The sequence below is a fragment of the Ostrea edulis genome, chromosome 3 (assembly GCF_947568905.1).
Source record: "Ostrea edulis chromosome 3, xbOstEdul1.1, whole genome shotgun sequence".
NCBI classification, from domain to species: Eukaryota; Metazoa; Mollusca; class Bivalvia; order Ostreida; family Ostreidae; genus Ostrea; species Ostrea edulis.
This window is the reverse complement of record NC_079166.1, coordinates 54,626,059-54,643,786: the sequence shown is the minus strand read 5'-3', so window position 1 is coordinate 54,643,786 and position 17,728 is coordinate 54,626,059. Positions and strand designations below refer to the sequence as shown.

At 33.9% G+C, this 17,728-nt stretch overlaps 1 protein-coding gene across 1 annotated transcript in view; it reads left to right on the top strand.

Moving 5' to 3' along the window:
* LOC125676424 (E3 ubiquitin-protein ligase rnf213-alpha-like) overlaps nucleotides 1–17,728 on the top strand; it is a 175,020-nt gene that overhangs the window by 108,945 nt on the left and 48,347 nt on the right. The window contains exons 27-31 of the mRNA XM_056158169.1: nucleotides 733–1,007; nucleotides 1,879–2,011; nucleotides 4,788–4,895; nucleotides 15,453–15,563; nucleotides 16,535–16,591. Coding sequence (XP_056014144.1) covers nucleotides 733–1,007; nucleotides 1,879–2,011; nucleotides 4,788–4,895; nucleotides 15,453–15,563; nucleotides 16,535–16,591 — 684 coding nt within the window. The remainder of the gene's footprint in view (nucleotides 1–732; nucleotides 1,008–1,878; nucleotides 2,012–4,787; nucleotides 4,896–15,452; nucleotides 15,564–16,534; nucleotides 16,592–17,728) is intronic.

Below are 17,728 nucleotides of genomic sequence, written 5' to 3'. Positions count from 1 at the left end.
AGCCTTCAACTCGACATTTAGATACATCGACAACGATTTATTTATCAACACTAATTATTTGCATTTACATTTCAATTCAACATATTCCAGTAATGCACTAGAAAAAAAAATACTACAGAGTCACTAACGTTTGTTTTATATTGGAATATTTACTGAACATAGACATTGATCGTGAACTAAGAACTCAACGTTATGACAAACGGGATGACTTCATATTCTCCATAGTCAGCTTCCCATATTTATGTACCAATACTCTATTATCACTTGCGAATAATGTTTAAGTCTCCCAAATTATTCGATACGCGAGAGTATGATCTGTGTATGATCATTTTTAAGACAAAAAGACAACTACATTGATAGAACAGGGGTTGGACCATTCTCTTGTAAAATCCGCATTTCGTATTGGCATTGTGATCTTATTTGCAAATACCACCTGTAATTAGACCGAATGTTGCCTGACGTGCTTCACTGCAATTCATTTGACCGTTCTTTACAAACTGATAGAGAGCTCGATGTTAGTGTGACCGGTAAACAAGGGATGCTTAGTCATCCTAGTCACCTGATTCCACCTCTGGAGTTTGTATGGGTCCGTGTTTGTCCTGCTTTCGACTTTGATTTCTATATACCGGTAGGATTTATGAGATTGATCACTGTTTACTGTTTATTCATTTCACGTGTTCAGATGTTACCAATATCTATGTGCACGAAATGATATTTACTTGTTGCAAACAGGATTCGTTCCAGCGAAGATGTTCAAAAGAAATAGAACCATGGAAAGCAGAATTACGGGATGCAAAAAAGTATCTCAAAGACAATATAGAGGTGATTGGTAAGGAAAATCTTGATGTGAGGAAATTGTATTCTGTAGCAGAAACTAGATTCAGTCTTGCGTGTACGGCAAAGTTTCTGTATCAGCAATATGTCGAGAAATCCATCAAGAACTTGCAGATCCTGCCGATCGTGTATGAAGCTGCCTCCACTCTGACTGATAGATTTCAATGGGCAAAGTAAGTTATCTTAATGTAATATTGTTTTTTTTTATTATTTTCATGTTTAATCACTTGCATCGTTGATTCTTTAACTCCTCTTTAACTTTTGAAACAATATGCACCACAAATTGTATTTTGCATCTTTTGTAGTTAAAAAAACATTGAATTTGACATTGTCCCTAATGTAACAGACCTACTTTTATTCTCTCTTGATCTCTCTCAGACAGATTTTCAGTCTTGTATGCTGACTTTCAAGTGCATTTTTTAATCAATATCGGCGATATGCTGTTTTAATCCTGTCTGTCTTTCTGCCTGTGTTTCTCTGTCCAAAACTCTAACCTTGCACATAACCTTTCAATGATGCGTGATCGGGCTCTTATATTTCATATGTGCATTTATTGTGACAATACCTTTCTTTTGGTACCAAATTCTTGACCTCGAAGTTTAATTTACTTTTTCCAAATCATAACAAGAGCTATATCCCCTGAGTATTGCATTATAAAGCTTTCATATTTCATATCTGACAAAATCTTTCCTTTGGGACTAAAGTTGTTGACCTTGATCTTAGAGTTTGACGTACTTTAAGAAAATGTAACATAAGATATATCTCCTTTACTCTTTAAGGAAGGACTTTCATATTTTGGATATACATTCTTGTTGGCAATACCTTTATTTTGATACCATTGTCGTTAACCTTGTGACCATGAACTTGGAGTTTGACTAAAACTCTAACCTTTTCTTGACCTTGGAACATATTTTTTTGACACTATGCGCATAGTGTTTCACAAACGTATCTCATTCATTTTTATCATTCAGTTGATACGATGGTAACCATAAAGGTGCGTCTTTATTTGTGTATTTATCTATTTATTTAATTTATTTCCTGCAGACTGTTTTTCATCAAATATTTTTGTCGGCAAAATGGTGTAAAATGTTATCGGCATATTTTATCATCAACCTCGGATCCCAACAAAGATAGAGCAATTGCATTACTAAGTATGCCTGAGTTGAAAGCTGAAAATGTAAGTATAATTAAAATAATACAGTAATACTCGATTATAGCTAAATCATGGGAACCTTTTGATTTATTTCGTTGCATTTATAATTCGTTATATCCATACAAAGATTTTGTAAGAAAAACATTTATAGGCCTAGGGATATTGCAATAAACATCATTTTTCATTTTCTTTCACTTCAAGACTACCAGATATGATAGCTACAAAACTTATATCGTGTAACTTGAATTTCAGGTTTGTGCAATGAAACGTTTTATTGAACATATTCATGTGGCACATTGAACTAGGTTCCAAACAATATTCTCCATAAAAGTAGTGAACTAAGTTGGTTATCTTTCATTTATCTCCACGTGACACAAAATAGATTCGTGATATTATTAAATACGCTATTTACTAATTCGTTCGAACCATAGTATTATAAAGAATTGTAAAGAAAACCGTCGGGGACTGGAATAACCTGTTCTATGTCCGTTATTTCTCTATATCTGTGTTCGTACTAAACGTGTTTTACTGTAATTGATGATATCTGTTGAAAAATCCCTATACTTACATGTATATATTTATTCCATGGCAGAAGTTAAACTGCATTAACAACACTTAATTAAGAAACTGTGCTAACAGTTTTGGATGATGAAAATTTCAACCAAGTAAATTGGACTGAAAACTGCATTCATATACATGTACACGAGCAATGATTTCTTTTCAAATCCTAAACGTTCGTTTGGTATTTTTAAGGTAAGGTTTGCGACATTTTGACGTGTAGCGAACAAATACATGTTGCATATCAGTATGTTCAGTAAGAATTTATCTTTTAAAAATTGACTTTTTAAAACAAAATCGCCCGTGTCGTTTTTTGACCAGATGGGCTTATTTTTGTGATGTTTTACATTTTCGGGATCTTTGTACAAAAGGGAATACTAGTGGTATAAAAACTATACGAGGCAAACTTATGGGGTAAAAAGCTGGTATAATTCTTAAAAAGAGTATTATCTATAAGATTATACTAATTTGTAGAAAATTTTTATTTTAAAACACCAAAAAATAGCACTTTTTATATCTTGAATAAAATTTAAATTGGTTGCCATGGCAACATAAAATGTATATTGAACAGCTTTACAAGATCTACGTTAGAAAAAATTACTTTAGAAATAATATTTGGACCATAAATATTTAAGAAAGCATATAGACTTACTACCCACCGGGCTTTGTTTCCATGGTAACAGATTAAAAAGAATTATTTCATTTATGCGATTTGTCACTTTGTTTTATAATTGTACAACTTTTGAAGTGTGCATTGAGCATTTTCATGAATAAGATACAATTCCAGCCCAAAAATGATATTTACATTTATTTGTCAAGTATTGTAGTATCACATTTATTAGAAATTAAGATGTTGAGCTTTTTTTCTAAATTCAATACAATACAATATTTTCAATATCCCGGCGGGGTTTCCACGGTCCTGCTTCGTCATAAATTCCGTGTTATATTAGCCCGAACCTGTCTTATATACTACATCTTTGAAATAATTTCCCTCTCCTTGTTCCATTGCTTGATGCTTGTTTACAACTGTAACCTTCGGGACAATATAAAGTATAAAACCCGGTCAGTGGTAGATCTAGAGGAAGGGGGGGGGGGGGGTAACGTAAAGTTAGTAAAAATGACACTAATAAATCTGTTTTATGTCGACGTTATGCAAATGTTCCTCAGACAAAATTAAGACTATTTTAAGATGTACTAGAGAATACCCATTTTTTATTTTTACATGATCAGATCAGTCGCCTTTTCTACATTTCAAAGTTCATGTGATAAATCGCTCTATCAGCGCATGTAGATGTCATACCATTGAAATATGAAGTGCATGTAATTAGAGAGCATTGTCGGGTTTATTCTAAAAAATGCTTGTGAATGTCATAAAAATTCCTAGCTTCGTTAATGTCGAACCTTGTGTTTGAGGAGCTATTCACAAACAATGATCGATTATAACACCAACAAAATAAATCCTACTTTCCCTACTGAACAAGATTCGCAGAGATTACATGGTCACAACATAATTTTAATGGAAATTAACCGTAGCTCATACTATATATATACATTGCATATATAAGAAATTGTAGACTTTCATAATATCAAAGAAAATAATTTATAAATGATCATTTGAGAAACATTATTATTATTTTGTCATAGAGGGTTACACGTACGCCACTTGACAGCGATAGTAGATAACAAGTAAATATTATGACATTTTCCCTCGATTCAACTATGACGTGACGCATTTTTTCATTATGACGTCATAAAGCGCGAAGTGCACTGAGGTATATCCAGAGTTTTGTCCCTGTTGTTGCAAACCTTACCTTAATCAGATTTTTACAACCATAATAGAACTTTAAAATATGCCAAATGCGTTTTGTTTCACTTTATAAATAGTACGAAACAACAGAACAACAGGTGATCACTTTTTGTTATATTCACCTTTCACTAAGAACAATTTCGCCGTTGCAATCGTATGATAATATTGAGTATTTCTTTACTATGAGTTGAAATTGTCGATTGCCTAATATTTGCATTCATACATGTGCATGAAATTTAGGCAAATACCGATATATTTCCGTCAAATTCATCTGTTCGATTTAAAAGCAAATTGCGGATGTATTCAAGAATGTAACATATCATTTACAGGGGTTTGTAATGTAAAATAATGTACAGTCACTGTCTGAATCACGTATTTATTGTACCTCCAAGATTAGAACAAACTTGTTATATAATTCATCTGAAATTATTCTAGGTTAAAGAATGCCATGACAGATTCGTGGTATGTGGGACATCGTATAAAGAACTTCGTGATAGGATAACCCAGTGTCTTGTTGATGGAGATATAGAACTGGGTCTGCAGGTAATTTTGATTTGTTTTCGAGAAGATACCAGATTAGATTTACCGTGTTTACCACCATCTCTAAACCATACATATATCGCGCAACTATGGTAAATCAGTATTGATCTACATGACCATTACTTTGAATACATATTTGGTATGTAAACAATTTTATCTATTTTTATACTGCACATAGGAAATTTGAAGAAGGACATATTGCCATAACTTTGTCGATCTCTCTGTACATATTTTTGTTCGGAGTACATTGTATATCGATAAAAGAGGTAAACAATCACTCGGCTCAAAGTGTTGTGGACCTTAGCACTCCTTTATAAGAAGATATAATGTTCAGCGCTAGCAGCAAATTTTTGGTAACCATTTACGTATTACGCGTTTAAATGCATGATTTCAGTAAAATTGACCATCGGTCAATTGAGTATATAAATTGCACTACGACCAACACAGCACTAGAAATGCAATTTAATGTCAACAGCGATATTTCACACTATTCAAAAATTCGTACACGCAGACAGACTATAATCGATCATAACATACAGCACAGGTCAAAAATACAGTTCCCCGCAGAGCAAAATTATACGCTTTAGCGTGGACCTAGAATTGTCTTTAGAATTGCGGTTTCTGTGCAGTGACGGATCTAGACTTTACTGCATAGGGGTGGGGTGAGGCCCGAATGGAGATGACAGCGGAGGGGGTTAACAAGGATTGTCACATTGAGTTTGACTACAGATAACTCCGTTTACCTGATCAAGATATAGGGCTCACGGCGGGCGTGACCGGTCGACGGGGGATGTTTGCTCCTCCTAGACACCTGATCCCACTTCTGGTGTTTGCCAAACTTTCTATTTTGTATTGCTTATAGGAGTTATGATATTGATCACTGTTTGTTATCTTCATCTTTCATTGATTCAAAATGGTCCATTTTAATGCATTTTCGACTGAATTCTTTTTTCCTTAATCCTTTCATTTATTGTCACCAAATCCTTTATAGAATTTATACAAAACGTAATAAACTTGATTTGTTGATTTAGAATAATTGATTTCAATGTATTTCAGGCTAAAAGTCTGGTTCCTTCTTGCTTTCATGCATAGGTATAACTTTCTTTATGAAACTGAAATGAATACTATTTTGAAATTTCAAGAAGTTGAAAATAAATTATTTTTTTTCTTATTAACATTTCAAAACATACTGTACTTTGCATTAGGAGCATTTTGTTTTTAAAAAATCATGCATTCAGTAAAAAAGATAGCAAGCAATTATTTCTAAGACATGGACTTTCGAACAACCAAAACAAATGTATCATATGTTTAATATACTTTTTTTTAAATATTCAATAAAAGACATAACAAATATTTGTAAAGTATGTCATGATGTACACATACATGTAATACTCAAACAGGTGAAATTTAAAATGAAACTACATGAATAAACTAAAAACAAACCTCATATGAAAGGTGAAGATAACGAACAGTGATCAATCTCATAACTCCTATAAACAATACAACATAGAGAGTTAGGCAAACGCAGTCCCCCGGAAGGGAACCCAGGGACCTCATATATGATAAGCTGAAAGTATTTTCTGCACTATTAATTATTTATATTTTAGCACAAAAACTCTCAATCAATAACTTGCATTGCACTATTACTGTTCTTCAAAGTCAATCGTAGCAAATAAAACCCCCAATTATTTCCAAAAATATCACCTTTGGCTTTGGCATACACTCAATAAATACATTTAAACTGTAGAATACATCTATAAATACGATGAATGTAACTTCTTTTTAAACAGTCACACTTATTCAAGACAGCATACAACTTCCACCTCCAACTATGAAACACTACTCCTTTGTAAGGTGGTCACTGTAATCCAGCTTCACCCTCCTTGCAAAAGTATTTATCACATGCGGAATGTTAAGTGCAATGTTATTGTGAATGTTCATCAGTGCAAGTCCATTAAGCCTGTCATTTGTCATTGAGGATCTTAAATATAATTTAACTCGTTTCACAACACTGATTGACCTTTTGCATTCTGCACTTGTTACTGGAATGGTGCATAAGATCCTCAGGAAATTATAAATGTTGGGATAGAATTCTTTGCTGCATGATTTTAAGCTATCTTGTGCATTACTTGACAGAGGTCCTTTTTTAGATTTCCAGTGGTACTCACTACTGCAATAGGGTAGGGCAGATCATGTCTGTATGCAGCAACAAGCTCCTTTATTCAAGCAGAACTGTTGATTCACTGCTCCAAACAATCTAGAGCGTAATAAGTAGTCCATCAGCAACCATGTTGTTGTGGGTTTAAAATGTTTTCTAATTCCACTAACAGGTGATTCAAAACCGTATGAAGACACTCCTCTGGTAATATTTTTCTGTAGAATCTGCTGGATGTTGCAGCGGTTTGTCTGTCGAATGTACTCTCTAGGAATGTTTGGCTCAACATCAATCCTCGATGCGACATACTTGCATTTAGCTGCAATAATGTAGCCCTCTCCGATTTTTTTTTTTGGGGGGAAAGGGGGGGGGGGGCTACAACTCCGTAGGATCTCCGTAATGGTGCAAATGCGGGAGTGATTCACTCCCGCAACATTTTCGATCATTCTAAACATTTGCTGACTTTCTTTACGTAAATAAAATGTTCTATGTTTCATAGTCAATATATAAATTTACGACCTGCAACTTACAATTTGTGAGGCTCTATTCTACCGTATTCAACAATTTCTATTTAATCCAATTTCACGATTCATCTTTGTGTGCAATGTTTGACGACTGAAGTTTAAATTTCCGATTGTGAAGTCATTTGCATATGTCATATAAGGTAGTATTTACATCAATGGACAAGTACGGAGGAGAAAGCTATTTCGTCGGTACTAAAAAGGTTTAGATTTAATATCAAGTTGAAAAACGAACAGCAGAATGTAAATTATTTCTGCAACCATATGGTCTTCCTTTCTTTGTCGGAGTGGCTCGAGTAACTACATTTTCGCTCATATTGTCAATGTTTAGGTTTATTAATAAATACACCTATGAGATATCGCGATAACAAGTATGGCGGAGACGAAGAATTGTGCATGCTGTACATGATGTTTAATGAAAAACACCTTTATTAGACATGCCCGAGCACAAAGTTGGTGCTCCTTTTGATGTAAACAACAGTTTGGACTAAAACACAGAGCTTCTTTTCGGTTATTCATAAAATTATTTTGCACCATTATGGAGATCCTATGGAATTTTAGCCCTATCCCGAAAACATCAGAATAAAAAAATCGGATAGGGCTACATTATTGCAGGTAACTTGCATTCTGCAAACATCACAGCAAAGCATGTTTCTGCAATATTCCTCACGTCCTGCAGGTTTTACAGTTTTTATTTCTTCATATGCAGCTTTGATATCCTGGGATCGTTGTTGGACATTCACAGAAACTGGTTTCAGGAACCTCAAACAGTTCTTTGTGATGATGAATGTCACAGGAACTGGAAATCTGTCAAACAAGCAATGAACCCCTTGGTTTTGATTAGGGTATCTGGATCCCATGATATGCTGGTATCATGAATGGACTCCATGCACGTCAACAAAATTTCATACACCTCGGAGAATGTCTTAAAAGTTTGAAGCCTCTCTCGTTTTGCAGAGATATACTGGCTTCATCTTGGATAATGGCTCTTCTGAAAGGATGGTTTCTCCCAATACCCTCAGTCGTTTAGAATTGTAGTGAAGCTGATTGGAGTTCCCATCACATTCCGCACTACTGGCAGCTGATAGATTTTGACAATCGACAAGTTCAAGTAGTGTGCAGCCATTGCACATTTATGACTTTATCATTGATTGATTTGACCTTCCACTCCCTTCATTGAACCTCCGTCATAGCCTTGTCCACGCATATCCATAACAGGGAGACCCCATTTCTCTAGAAGTGTTGTCAGTTTTTGTGTCTGAGCTTCTACAGTGACTCTTTCATAAGGAACAAAGCACATGAACCTCTCTTGAATGCAATTTTCACAGTCCACATACCTAAAAACTACTGATAATTGCTCCCAGTCGGATATATCAATCACCTCATCCATAAGAATGAAATAAAACCCTACGTTTTTCACTTGGGACATAATTTTGTTGGAAATCTGTGTACAAATGATGTTAATAATTTCGTTCTGAATAGTTTTGGATAGATAGAGTTCTTGACAAAATATGCTCTTGAAGGATGGTATCTCCTGTTTCCACACGGAAACGAATAAGCTCCTCGAAGTTCACTCTATTCACTCCATCCCTACTATAGGCATTATTATCTCTATGCCCCCTTAAAGCAATATTCTGGCGACCACAACACGTTACTGTTGTGATGATTGATCCCAATATATGTCTGTTGGTCTTGGCAAAAAGCTGTGTTTATTCTGATGTCAATACACAAGGTTTGATCTTTGAAGTTCTTTAGGAATTCTTCTGCACTCAGTTGCTGTCAGATGGTAACTCATACTGTTGTGTGCTTTACATTATCCAGCCCACTTCAACATATTTTTAAAGAATTTACTCAAAACTAAAAAAGTAGGATTTTTAGAGGAATTTTTGTGCCGCTGGACAGCCTGTAAATATGCAAATTAAAGTCTCTCCAAAGTGGAGTTATTTTATCACACATGACAAAAATATGCAGAAGAGTTTCTATCTTAATATTGCAGAGATTGCAGTTGTCAGTGGTTTTGATTTTAATCTGTTCAATATAATAATTAACAGGGACTGGGGGAGTAATCGATTAAGGATTATATACTGTAGTCACTGCACTGGATAATCAGCTGTAGGTTTAAAACAAACTTTAGTACCTCATTAATATCTAAACAAATATAAATAGATTTTGTGCATTTTTCATTCAGCAGAATAGTCGCAAAATAAATTGAGTGCATTTTAAGATTATAAATTTTATCATCTAGAGTGCATCGTAATCAAGTTATAAGGCTAAATGATTTGAAGCAGATCTATACCATATTGATTGCTCGCGAATTGGGGGAAGCCATGATGTAAATTTTTGTATTTCTGTTATGCGATCACCTGATTAGTCCGATCACATTCATTACTGAGTGCATTATATGGGTTTTTATCTATTCAATTCAATATTGAGAGGAGATGTCGACAAGACGACCCTGTTGCACCTTATTTGTCTCTCCTTTGTGCAGAAATTCTTGCAATTTTAATGAAACAAAATAAGAATATAAAAGGTATTGTGATATGTGATAAGTCAATATGCAGACGATGCATCACTTGCTCTTGATGGGGCACTTAAAAGTCACTTTTTACAGAGTTAGATAATTTTTTCTCTAAACTTTCTGATTTAAAGGTAACCAGCTCAAAAACAAATATTTTTTGATATGATCTAAAACGTTTTCAAATCAGGTCTTTCATCATACTAAATGGAACCTTGAATGGAGTTAACTTATTAGGAATTAACGTTTCAGTAGACTTACAACAAATTACAGATTCAAACTACAACATACCGATTCCTAAAATAAAGAGCATGCTACAACATTGGAAAAGACAAGTTCTAACACCAGTCTAAAAATGGTGGACATCAACAATTTTATCATGTCTTTAAAATGTTCATGGTTGAAAAAGTTATTGGTGGAGAAAAATCCTGGGTAGATATTTTTGAAGCAATTAATGATCATGATTTTGTTTACAAATAACTTGATATTGGAGATGCATTTATATCTGAATGTGTTATTCCAGAAAACAATACTTTTTGGCAAGATGTTTTTAATCCCATGCTCCATGTAACAGAAGCCTTTGACAAAAATTTCTACAAGGAAACCTATCCCAGCATTCATGTGTGGTATAATTCAAATATTAGAGTGGGTATGAAAACACTGTTTATCAAAAGCTGGTATGAAAAAGGTGTGGAACTCACTGACGATTTTCTAGATGGCAAAGGGAATCTTTTATCACATAACATTTTTCAACAGAACTTTGATATCCAAGTTTGTATATTATAATATAACAGTGTATTGAGTACAATATCCACTCATCTGAAATCGTTTGAAAACACCTTATATTCCATTATATGATAAACCTTTCGTTTTGCAAACTAATGTACTAAATCTGTTTACAAACAGTTAAATGTAAATCATCATACACCTACTTCTGTTTCAAAGTGGAACTTACAGCTGGTAGCTTATGGAATAGAAATATGTGTTAAGGATGTTTTTACTGTATGTTTTAAAACTACCAAGGACTATACTATCCAATAAGTACAATTTAGAATACTTCATAGAATTCTGCCTGTCAATTATTATCTTTCAAAATTAATGTTGTGTCTTTTGATTGTGGTACCTTTTGTAATGATGAAGTTGAGACAATTCAACATGTTTTCATTGATTTTGAAAAAGTATATATATTATGGAGCAATCTGAGCATGCATATTTATCAAACAATTTCCAAAGGAATAGATTTCAATAAACTTAATATTTTATTAGGTGAACCCCCATTGTCTAAAGGCAACATAATTGTAAATTTCCTTATCCTATATACAAAACATTATATTTTTTCTTGTTTGAAATAAAAACAAATTGCCAAGATTTTTGGAATTATTGTTTTATCTATACAACAAATACAAGGTTGAAAAATGCATTGGGTATCAGAACTTAGAAACACAAAAAATTGAAAATGCCTGGCAGATATGGAAAACACTTTTTGACAATATGAAAAAATAATAATTTTGCTATATTTTGCAATTTTGTTTTCTACTTTTGAAGCTACTGTCATTTATCTTTTCAGTAATGTTATCATTTTGTCTTCAACAATTATATTAAAAATGCAAGCACTTACATTGTACCAATAAAAGTATGAGTGTGAGAAAGTTGTTAGAAAAAGTACATCTGTTCGTATGTGTTATGTCAATAGTTGTGAAAAAAAATTAATGAATTATTTAAAAAAAAAAGTTATGAACGTCGATACTTTCCTAGCTAATTAGCTCTAGAAATTAACGGAGCATATCCTCACGATTGAAAATATTTTGAACATTATATGCAGTGTTTAGGCTTACATGAAGAATCAGGCGAAATTCTTTTGCAGATGGATTAGTCCATATATGTTTGTATTATTATCATAATATGCTACTCCTCCTAGGCACCTGATCCCATCTCTGGTGTGTCCAGGGGCCCGTGTTTTCCCAACTATCTAGTTTGTATTGCTTATAGGAGTTATGAGATTGATCACTGTTCGTTATCTTCACTTTTCATATATATGTTGGTTATCTAAAACTAAAATTTTCGACGCAACCCGCGTCTTTATCAAGACACATATATTACATAACACACCACGAAAAAACGAGAAGTATCATTAATACTTTTTTTTCGTGGTGTGTGTTATTTGTTTATGTAATATATGCTCAGACCTCGAATGTCAATTATGCAAATATAGCTCAGACACTGGGGGTTTTAACAGTCCTGTCACAGGTCGCAGTTATAAAATATTGGGAAACTTTTCCTGCAAAACCAATAACTGCATCTATCTCATCAGTTGTGATGTCAGCCAGAAGCAGTACATAGGAGAAACAACAGACCTTCGCAGACGGGTCAACAACCACCGTTCCTCCATCAGAACCAAAAAAGATTTGCCAGTAGCAACACATTTCAATGGCAATAACCACCGATGGGAGGACATGACAGTAGTGGTTATTGATCATGACCCAAGTTGGTCAGATACCGAAAAAAAGCAGAAGGAAAAATTCTGGATGCACAGGTAGAAGTCATTTGAACCGCATGGTATCAACAAACCTACTGACTTCACCAGGATGAATACGGGCTAAACCCTTACTAAATTTTAAGCTTCATCTAGACCTACTCGTCTGATTATGTCGCTAATAGTGGTACTATGACCATTTTGAACACATTTTTTTTTCTTTTTAATTCTATTTACAATCAGCCCCGCCCCTTTTTAAAATTACTTTCACCTTCATAACCGATTGCTTACATGTAAAACCCATTTATCAGTTTCCGTCATTCTATGTTTTTGCACGTCTACCCTAGACATGATCACTACGGGAATGTCTGATGTTGATCCAATTACCTAGGCTGCTTATTCTTTGTTTTTGTTAGGAGTTGATCCACTTTGTTTACTTATTCAAACTTCTTATTTACATTATTTTTTCTCAAATTTTGTCCATTTCTTATTTCATTTTTATAGTGTTCATTCATTTACATAGTTTATTTTCAGTTGTTTTGTTTTTATGTGTTGATATTTTTTTCTTAATATTATCTTTTATGATCCTTAGCTCAAGAGCACTAGCCAAGTGGACTGCACTCGTTTTTTCCTCAAAGCAGGCAAAACAGAACAAGTTTGAGAATAGAAAATGTCATTTATTTAGTAAATGACGAAAAGTATATACAGTACAGGGGGTCATTAAAACCAAGTAAAAATTAAGATCATATGCTGCAAATGACTAGATGACCCCCTGTTACATACATCTACAAAATTGACATTGAGAAAGAGAACATATATACACAAAATAAAAACATCCGATAGGGGGTCTAACAAGATGACCCCCTATTGCATACACATATGTAAAAAGACTAGCATAAAAATATTGCCTGTCCACAAAATAGGGTGGGTAGCAACAAGAAATCAAGGCCATGAATCCAAGGCAAAATGAATTGGATTAACCCCACCCGATTTATAAATTATTTATTCTTAATGCATAGTTAAAATAGAATCTTTCTGGGTACGAGTTAGCTTTACTATTTGTCAACGTAATAGGGTTAACTCGTTCCACTTGAGATTAATTAAGTCTATTTTTATCACTTCGTACATTTTGGATCAGCCCTTTGGACGAATAAGGCATGTCCTAATTCGCTCCACTTTTAACATTGATTGGCAAGCCTAAAGACCAAAAACATGTAGTCTGCGTTGTAAATACGTTTGTAGATTAGTGTAGTTGTAGTGCTAGATGTATTTATATGTAGTTTTTGTTATTATTCTCTGTTGATATTGGCCACATTATGTAATTCTTTTCGTTTGTCATGAAGAAGGGACGGGTCGTCCCGAAGATTTGACAATCTGGTAGTTCATGTCGTTGGTCATTTTAGTGCTTTGTATATTTTTTTGTATTTGACCTTGTATCCATGTTGTGGATCCGACACTTTTAGGTATCGGGTGTTGTTGTAACTTAGTGTTTATATATATATATATATATATATATATATATATATATATATATATATATATATAATTGAATAAAAATGCAAGAAAATATGCAGTTCCAAAACAAATTCAAATCATATATACGAACCTCATACCACCATGCTTCATACTACTTGCGAGTTCATAGGCAATTTGCGCTATTAATGAGCCTTTTAAAACCGTCAATTCACCAACTAATAGGGTGAGATTTATTACAGCCACGTAATTGGAGACGAGTCAAGTAAGGTAAATGTATCTATTTGAAAGCAGTGAACTGAATTTGGTGATTGTACCGATACAGTAGTAAGAGTCCCCCAAGGGATAAAAGTTTGGAGAAAATGGTTATTGAAGCGCTGATAGATAATAGAGGACAGTAGCAACCCTCCCCCTTACTACATGTAATTAAAAAAATGGACTGGTGGAAATTTACATGTGTAAGACACCCCCATAATTAGGAGTCTAATCATCGGGCAAAACATTTTTTTTTTTTGCCTGGCAAGAAATTTTGGAAATACAACTTTCCAACTATTCTTCTAGCTGCCTCCCTCCCCCTTTGAAAAACGAGGCCTGTTGTGCAGTATCTATAATGAAACTATTTGTCACTCCATTGAATTTCATGTCCATCAACTTCTGTTACAGCTTGACCTGCAATGCAATTTCTTAGAAGTACCAAATTACATTTATACCATCGCGTGTTTTCATCGTGTTTTTATTTCCAAGGTGTCAGTTGATTTCTCGCTATTAATTTTTGCAGAAAGCTGCTCAATTCACTTCTAAATTTGTTAGGATCAATTGTGTTTAACTTTGTCAGAAATAAACACTAACTACACGTTACACTGTGGACGTTGAAGAACCCAACAATAAAGCCAATTACTTTTTATTCGTTCTTTTCAAATATTCTTGAAAGTTGTAACATGAATTGCTATATTCATAGTCTTGTGGATGAGTTCATGTGTTTTGTTTTAAATTGCAGCTCTAAAACCCTACAGTTTTACGAAATGTATATCTTTTTTTAAAATATGTTATCTTTTAGAGCTTCTTTTAGAAATAGTACAGATTGTTAAAACTCAGCATAATATAAAGAATGAATAATAGAATTTGCTGAAAATGCACTTGTACTATTGATACTTTTGTGTTGCTTCACCGAAATTTTATTAGAGTAATTTGACCAAGGTTATTTGTAAGGTCACAGAGCAAAAAAAATTCGTTTCCGGGCAATGTCTTTTGCAGCATAAAACATTATATTTCACACTTGACTCCATTGTTATATGATACATTATGGTAAAACGGGGAGATTATTTCAATATTACAGGTAGGAATTCGTACGATATCGGGAGTACACTGTACAGTGTAATACTGTTCATTAATAATGGGTTCGTCACAAATATCTATTTTGCAGGGTCTTGACATTCCAGACACCCAGAAAACATTGCTCTTTCTGTTGGTAATATTCCGAGAGGTAACAATGACACATGTATATGACATCAGCAAGCGTAGATTTCGACAAGAGGTATGTTTATTTATTTTATTCAGTTTGATTTAGGTTCTCCTTTTAACGATGAATAAATTCAAGCCAATGGCTATCATTATCCTTCAGAATAATGCGGTCAATCTTTTTGGTCGAAGGCTGGTTACACGAAGGGAGACAATTCGTGATGTCTCCCTCATATGCAGAGTGACAACTCTGTTGTCTCCCTTTAGAAGATGAATTCTATTGACACCAGCGAGAATTGAAAATAGGCAAAATCATTAACTTCAGCGTCAACATTAACGGTCATAGATATCAATTGAAAAGAAAAATATTCCCATTTTGATGCAGTTTTGCATTTCACTTGATATTCGCAGTTTTGTTTTGAAATATGATAGGAAATGTTTACGTTTGACGTTATGGTTTTGCGTCATTCTACTGCGACGTCACAATTGAAAGCTTTCTCTCGTTTGACATTCTCAAACCTCAGTGTTTTGAATTCATTAACATTATATATCTAATAAATGTATGACATTGAGTGTCAAATAAAATAGTGCATTCATTGAGGGTAACATTGACTTCATCCCTTGAAAACTATTGAAAATATATCAGAAGTTTCTCCAGAAAAAGTGTTAAGAAATTGTTGACGATTCATATAAGATCAGTACATATATATGGTAGATATCTACACGTCAATAAATTTGTGATAGTTTTTTTTTTAAAGTTTAGATTATTCAGGATAATAAAACTATTATAGATTGTTTATCAGGAAGACATCACAAATTATCAGGTCTGAGTAGGGTTATCATCCTCGGGCGCATAGGCACTCTTCGGTGATAACCCTACTAAGACCTGATAATTTGTGATATCTCCCTGCTAAACAGTCCGTAATTGTATTATATTCATTGGATAAATACATTCATTTTTCCTTCACCACAATTCTAGTGTACTTGCATGTTTCAACATCTCACAATATCCTTTCTTACCAAGACAATTTCATCTATTATCAACAGGCCGTTCAGAAACTACTAGATGCTGTAGAAGATGAGAAAAGCTTTCATCCGATTGAGGCATGTATACGGTTATAAATCTTATAACGCCCTTGTCATGTTGAAAATATACTTTATATGTTATCTATGATCCTGATTACTCAATGAATACAATAGACAGGGTCCAGAATTTGTTGTGTTGATAGCCTTTCTTTTTTCTAAATAATAAAAAAATCGCCTTTCAATGAAGAAATAAAGCAAACACGTCCATATATACAAATAGTATGAAAGTCTTCTGGGTTTATATTCAAGAAAGTATCCCCCACCCACCCACCCAAAAACCTCAACAAAATAAAAAAAATAATATTTCATTATTTCGAGTTACATGTGGTATTTCATTATAATGAGAGGGGGCCTCCGTGACCGAGTGGTTAGAGCATCGCGGTCAAAATCACACGGCCTTTCACCTCTGTTGGTGCGGGTACGAATCCCGCTCGCGCCGGTAAGTGAGAAAGTTTCCCAGTTTACTTTCGGAAGGTCGATGGTCTCTTCCCAGGTACATTGCATCTGGATCCTCTCTTCCACCAATAAAAACTGGGCGCCACCAGATAACTGAAAAATTGTTGAGTGTGGCGAAAAACATCAATCAATAAATCAATCAATCATTATAATGAGTTAATCATTTCGTAATAACAAGCTAATTATCTTGTTATAACGAACGAGGTAATATCTCGTTACAACGATATGATTTTTTCGTAATCACGGGATATTTTTCTCATCATAATGAGATAGATAAATCATTAGAACGAGGTAACTTAGGGATACATCCCAGGGTCTTCTCTTGTTTAAGGTTAGTGCTAAAATAAGTTGTAGCTATGGAATAAACACATCAAAAATCATATGTAAAAGAAATTTGTTTCTTAATCGACGCATAGTTCTCAACAACTTGCCAATTCAATTTCACCAATGGCATTAATACCGACAAATCAATATTCATATTAATTTCAATTGTGTATTTAGTAACATTTTATCAATGTATATCAATTTGAAGTCGTTTGAAGGTTTGCATACACTAATATTTGAATGGTTTTATTTTTTGGTAATTATGAACAACAGAAAAAAACGAAGCTGTTCTGACTTGGTTGGCCTGCATTTTCATCTAAAGAAAATTTAAAATCAGGCACCTAGAATGAGGGGGAATCGGGAGAGGTGGTCGCC